Source organism: Cucurbita moschata, unplaced genomic scaffold (assembly GCF_002738365.1).
Source record: "Cucurbita moschata cultivar Rifu unplaced genomic scaffold, Cmos_1.0 Cmo_Scf00043, whole genome shotgun sequence".
NCBI lineage: Eukaryota > Viridiplantae > Streptophyta > Magnoliopsida > Cucurbitales > Cucurbitaceae > Cucurbita > Cucurbita moschata.
Genome location: NW_019268559.1, coordinates 438,283 through 445,315, shown reverse-complemented (window position 1 = coordinate 445,315; position 7,033 = coordinate 438,283). Strand labels below are relative to the sequence as shown.

At 33.8% G+C, this 7,033-nt stretch overlaps 1 protein-coding gene across 3 annotated transcripts in view; it reads left to right on the top strand.

Moving 5' to 3' along the window:
• LOC111433549 (ABC transporter C family member 2) overlaps positions 1-7,033 on the top strand; it is a 23,854-nt gene that overhangs the window by 6,921 nt on the left and 9,900 nt on the right. For all 3 annotated transcript variants that reach the window (XM_023070617.1, XM_023070619.1, XM_023070618.1), the window contains exons 10-16: positions 267-332; positions 883-957; positions 3,309-3,416; positions 4,271-4,405; positions 5,504-5,610; positions 5,804-5,897; positions 6,657-6,824. In XM_023070617.1, coding sequence (XP_022926385.1) covers positions 267-332; positions 883-957; positions 3,309-3,416; positions 4,271-4,405; positions 5,504-5,610; positions 5,804-5,897; positions 6,657-6,824 — 753 coding nt within the window. The remainder of the gene's footprint in view (positions 1-266; positions 333-882; positions 958-3,308; positions 3,417-4,270; positions 4,406-5,503; positions 5,611-5,803; positions 5,898-6,656; positions 6,825-7,033) is intronic.

Genomic DNA, 7,033 nt, shown 5'->3' with positions numbered 1-7,033 from the left:
AAAAAAAAAAAAAAAAAAAAAAAAAAAAAAAAAAAAGAACGGAAGAAGAAGAAAATCACATATGAACAAATAATTGGTTATTGGAAAGTCTTATTACCTGATACGTACCTGTTATCTTGTTAGCACTTAGCACATAATCTGAGTTGTGTATTTATTAGGGAATTTACATTACCATGAATGTTTAACTTTATAAACACCTTTAAGAAAATTTTCCTATTTAATTCTATCCCTGTAGATGTTCTCATATTTCTTTCGAATGCTTGCAGTCCATGCAGCGTGGAGATCCATCTCGAATTGGTTACCTTTATGCTTTCTCAATATTTGCCGGAGTGGTATGACCCAAATTCCTGCTTTAATTTGTCAAATCAATGCCTGTCAATAAGTAGATTGGTCCAAGATATTAACATGCATTCATCATGACGTCAAAATATGGTACAATGCATCTTATAAAATTGTTAATTTGTTAATATGCCAAAAGCAGATTTTTTGGTTGTATTTTATTATTGTGAATATTGACAATAAATATTAGTTTTCAATATTATATAACTGTGCTATCTTTTTTTTTCTTTTTCTTTTTTTTAAACTATTCGTAATGGGTAAATATTGACCATAAGTATAGTTTTAAAATTTTATAATTGTGTTATCGTTATTTCTGTTTTATTATTTGTAACGAGTCTTTCCTATGTAAGAAAACCCAGCTTGTACATTCTTAAATATACAGAATATTAGTATTAGTTTCTAGTTTGATCTAAGGTTAGAGCATGTAATTTTTCTACTCCTGTCATATATGTCTTCAATATGCTCATTTTGGGCATGAGTTGTGTGACTGCAGTTTGATTACACACATAGTACACATCTAATGGGTTTTCACTTTTGACACAGATCTTTGGAGTGTTATGTGAAGCACAGTATTTTCAAAATGTGATGCGTACTGGTTATCGACTGAGGTCAACCTTGGTAATTTTCTCCCTTACGTTTTATTTCTTATGCTCGGTTATTACCAATGTGAAATGCTGCCGTGATGATATTTTGACATTTGAGTGGATGATATTTTGCCCAAGTGAACTTTTTAAGTCCTTGCAATCAACGTTATGTTCTTTCTTTCTAAAATTGTAGTTTAGCATTTAAAATGAATCCTTCAACGTTCAGCATTTAGAATAATTTTCTCTTTCTTTTTTCCATGCCTTCCAAAGTGATTTGGTCTCTTGAGATAATAGTGAGAAGCTTTACATAGAAAGGCATCACCGAAAGATCAGGCCTTCATTTGGTAAAATGGGAGAGTTCTCCTTGCATTGGAGAGTAGATGGTTGGGCCTTCATGGCCTCGCAGATAAGAACAAAGCCTTCCTAATTAAATGGCTATGGAGATACCAAAATGAAAAGACGCCCTATGGAGAAGGTCCATCTATGCAAAATATGACCTCTCACCAATGCTTAGGCCCTGGGGTTTCTCCTCCTCCTCCAATGCCAAAGGTCCATGGAAGGATATATATTGGAGTTCCTTTTATATTTTTTGTAATGTTGATGGCGTATTATGCATATATTTCTTATTTATATTTTCAATATTTTTTTCTTTATTGGTTGATGGTCTTTCTCCTATAGAAGATGACATTATACTTGTTTTAGATGTATAAGAAGAAATACAATAATATTATTCTTCTTCCCTAAATTCAAGATGATATCAGAGACAGAAAACTTTAGCCGTCTGTAAAACTCTAAAGACCCTAGCCATTGCCACCAAAACACTAGCCACCACTTTTGATTGGTGCACCCTACTTCTAGCGTTGGTGTCTCTGGCTTCAACCATATTCGTTCAACCAGTCGTCTTCATTATGTTCTCCATTGTTTCAAGCATTCATGTTCACTAGAGGACTGGTTCGAGCATTCAACGTTTGTGTTCTAGAAGCTCTAGATGATCCAAATTGGAAGCTAGTTGTCATGGAAGAAATAAATGCTCTAAGACAAAGTAGTACGTGGGGAAATAACAAACTTGCCAAAAGATAAAAAGACTAAGGGATGCAAGTGGGTGTTTACAGTTAAGTGTAATGTTGACGGTAGTGTTGAAAGATATAAAGCCGAATTAGTAGCTAAGGATTTACTCAAACCCATGGAACTGACTATCAAGAGACATTTGCTCCCGCTGCAAAAACGAGCACCATCAGAATTCTTCAGTCTCTTGCACTGAATTTTGATTGGTCACTTCATCAACTAGATGTTAAGAATGCTTTACTCAATGATGATTTAAAAGAAGATATATTTACAAGACTATCACCAAGATTTGAAATGGAAGTTGGAAATAGTAAAGTTTTTTATATGGTCTCAAGTAGTATTCAAGAGCTTGGTATGAACGCTTTGGTAAAGTGGCCACTGGCTTTGAATACCTTCTAAGTCAAGCAGATCATAAAACCACCCATACTCATGACAAACTCCAACTCAGGCTGCTTTACATGACTGTTTCTCCCCACTGGTTTACCATTTGCAAAAACAGTAAATCTCAGAGCCATATCTTTGCCCAAGCCCAAACCTTTTGGGAGAGCGGTTCTCTCTTATATTGGATGGACCACAATTCTACTGATTGATCTGCATCTTCTTCTTTCCTACACTTTGGTGGGACACCCTTTTCGGAAAGAAAACATCCTATGAACGCACTTGGTGGGGTCGTTTCTCTGGGCTTTGGACAGAAAGGAACTAAAGAATATTCCATAAAAAAAGGAGCTCACTTTTGAACAGTTATTTGATTCTACAGTTTTTTTGGTTATATCTTGGTGAAAATGTTCCTCTCTTTTCACCACTGTAGCTTTTATTCTATGATATCCAGTTGGAGAGGTTCTTTGTAGCTCTCTTGGATTGGGGCCTTTCCTTTTTTTTTTTTTTTTTCCTTTTCTTCTAATTTCATTCCATCAATGAAATCATTTCTTATAAAAAAGAAAAAAAAAAAAAAGTTTGCCAAGTTATAAGTTTCGTTTGAGTCTCTTGCCCTCCAAAATACACACACATTTAATATCTAGTTACAAAATAAGTTCTTATCTAAAATTCAATGTTCTGCCTCAGAGAAGTACCATGGGTGTATTTACTTTTGAAGATATCCATATGTTTGCCTTTTAGTCCTATTCACCATCATGACCTAACATTCAACTTTTATTTTATTTTATTTTGGCTTTTGGCTGTTTCATTAACTGCTATTAAGATAAATTAGTCTACCATATTGGTTCTTTGTGCTTATATATATCATTTTAGTTGTTATCCAAGGCACAAAGGTACTTTAAAAAAAGGTTATTCTTATACAGGTATGTTTTTATCCATTTTTAGGTTGCTGCTGTTTTTCGCAAATCTCTAAGGTTAACCCATGAGGCTCGCAAGAAGTTTGCGACTGGAAAGATAACAAATTTGATGACTACTGATGCTGAGACACTTCAGGCACTTTCAAATTTTCATGCTCTTTTGTGATGCATATGCAATATTGTTTCTTATTTGTTCATATATCTTCCTTTTGTTCTTCTCTAGGCACATTTCCCCGTGGGAATTTCATATTTTAACATAAAATGCATTTGTAGAAAATAATGCTGATAAACAATGATTTCTACACCTATGGGTTTGTGACGATCATGGACTTAACCAATGTGATCATGGGATTGAAATCCCCAAGGGACCCCCTGGGGTCGCTCACTGGAGTTAAAATTGAAGGGGGGATTGAGATTTCTAGACTCAGTCGAATCAAGATTATTATAAAAAAGGAAAAATGATCAACTAATGATTATGTGTGGATATGCAAATGAAGATATTGGTCTTTTATTGCTTTGTTGCATGGTGTTCATTGCTACTATTGTGATCTATATTTGTTTATCTTTCGTGGGTTTTGAGAATAAGTATTACGATGCAGTAAACTACTAACCCATAATGTAATCCTGGGTTGAGAGAAAAGATAGACAACCTTGAAAATATTTTGGAAAAAAACATTATTGGCACAAAATTTGATTTATAGGCTCATGTACAAACCAATAGGGAGGTAATCCATATGATTTTAAATTTGAATGGTCAGATCTTGGTACTTTATTTCTTTTTCCCTATATATATGCCTTGCTTATGTATTTGTAAGTTCTCTCAGTATTCTTTCTATGATTTTAAAGTCTAGTGCTGCTTTGTATGTCATTGTCAAAGAGCATGTCTTATAGAATGAAAGTCTAATTCTAAAATAAATTCTTATCTTTCTAATTAAATGCTAAAACTTACAGTAGATTTTTTATGTGGGGCTTTTTGGTTTTGGTATCCAGCAAGTAACCCAGTCACTTCATACATTATGGTCAGCTCCATTTCGTATTACTGTTGCAATGGTTCTTCTTTACCAGCAGTTGGGAATCTCTTCACTTTTAGGTGCATCGCTACTAGTTCTTTTGTTTCCCATACAGGTACGTATCTAATTATTCTTAATATTGAAGTAGTTTCTAAAGCAACTGTAAGAATTGGAGGTTTGAATTTAAATTTGGTCTGCTCCTTTATGCTTCCTCATAGTTGTCGCATCAGATATCGGAATCATTAATAATCTGAATGCTTGATGGCGTTTCTATTTCCGCCATTTTAATTTGGTTTTATTTCTCTTATACACAATCAATGGATTTAATATGTTATTCCATTTTTGGAGAGCTTTTCGGAACTATTAGTGTGCTAAATAATTGTAGGTTCATGAGATTAAGTAATCTGATGAATAAGCCAAATGAAGGCAGTGAGAAATTAAAGACATGGGATTCTCTTTAACTTAATTATTTTTCACTATCTTTTTTTCAAATAAATTTACCTTATTTTTCTTCCACAGACCCTATGATATTCACGTTCATAATCCTCTTATTGATATCTACCATATGTCCCCCCACCCTCCAAAATCACGCTCAAAGCATTTTTCTCACTTCAAAATCCCACATCTCATCATTTGACTTTTTAATTTCATAGAAATAGTATAGCTTTACTAGTATATCTTTCATAAGAAACTATTTCACCATGTACTTTTGTTACTCCGGGCTCAACATAATAATTTTCATTCAATTCCTTCTCTCTCTATATTTTATTATTATTTTTTTTAATGTTTAAATTTAGTTTTGAAGAAGTTGCTGCTAAATTTTTCTTTAGTGTCTTTTTTCTCATCATTATATAAAAAATTGATAATATGTTTTTGGATCTGGGAGGAGGCATCCATATATTTTGCCAATATTTGCTTGTTTGTCTTCTGCCGTTGGTAGTTGATTTGTTGCATTCACCGTACTTTATGTCAACATGCATTTAGCAGTGCAGGATGAATATTTAGTCCCCTGTTCCCCTTTTTAGCAATCGATTAAGTTTTGCATGAATTTATTCTTCACATATGATTTGGTATCTTCATGCAACTTCATTGACATAAAAGGCAGTAGGTTTTGAATGATGTTGAACCCACTGGTTATTGTTTCGCGGATCTTGCAACATTATACTTTACTAGAAATACCTAATATTTATGTTGTCGTGTTTTGTGGCTACAGACACTTGTAATTAGCAGATTGCAGAAACAATCCAAAGAGGGATTACAACGTACAGACAAGAGAATTGGTCTCATGAATGAGATTTTAGCTGCAATGGACACAGTGAAGTATGCAATATAAGAATAAAATACTCTTTTCTTTAATGTCTTCACTTGAAGCTTACTGATGTAATTCAGAATCTTATTAAGCTTTATTGTCAAGCCTTAATTGTGGACTTGCAATTAACCTTCTGTTAAAATAGTCTTAGTATTTATTATCCATAGCTTGCTGATAAATTTATTGACGCTGGAAATGTATCAGATGCTATGCATGGGAGAGTAGTTTTCAGTCAAAAGTACAAAGTATTCGAGATGATGAGTTGTCATGGTTCCGTAAGGCGTCACTTCTTGGGGCGGTATGTTATTATTTATTTCTTGGATGTTATCTTCTGTTTGTTTCCTAACCTATGAAAGGAGTAACCCATTTTTTTGGGTACAAGTGTTGAAGGATATCAAGTATGGATTCAATTTCTTTTATGGAGTTTGATGATGGAAAACATTTCTTTCTCTATCTTATGGGTTTTTCAATGTAACTCATATTAATCTTTCACGAATTATGGACATACATTTGTCAATTTTAAGGGTGCATATTGGTTTTTCAGCATCGGTTTTGGAGTATTTGTTGTTTCAAAATTGATTCTGTAGGATAATCCGTCTTTGTGGTTGGATCGCATTGAGTTTATCAAAATTGAAGTTTCTCGCTGGTGCTATATAACAATTAGGGGCCTTTAATGTAGTTTCAACATTCGAGGGTTTCCTGTCCTTTATTTTTTTATATTCTACCACGTTCTTTATTTTGTTAGTTTCTGTTTGTCTTCTCTTCTGCTGTCTTCCCTTTCCAAAGTCCGCTCTTTTTAGGCTTGGTTTCTTATATCTTTCATAACTTATGTGACATCAATAAAGATGAAAAGCTTTGTTGACTTTTTCAAAAAAAAAAAAAAAAAAGAGAGATTCCTTTATTCTCTATGGATTTCATTCTGTACTGGTGAAAAGAGTATTTTGTCCGCCTATACATGGATGTATAATTTAACAATGCCAAAGAATTATCGACAACAAAAATCAAGTGAACTTTTTGCTCCATTTGTGTATTTTAATGATTTTATTTATTCTTGCAGTTGAATGGTTTTATATTGAATAGCATTCCTGTTTTGGTGACTGTGGCTGCTTTTGGATTGTTCACCGTTCTTGGAGGAGACTTGACACCATCTAGGGCATTTACGTCACTTTCTCTATTTGCAGTGTTGCGGTTTCCTCTATTCATGCTTCCTAATATAATTACTCAGGTTTCTCTCTTATTTGCTTTTCAAGTTTTATCTTTTTAACCATTTTTGGCCTGGATATGAGCCTGACATTGGTTGTTGCCATTTGAGTTTCTTGTTTATGCATCTCACTATCACACTTCCCTTTCTATTTTTGTTATTTAGCTTATTTCTTATTTAATTATTTTTGTGTGTGTGTGTGTGTGGGGGGGGGGGGGGGGGGGGGGGGGGGG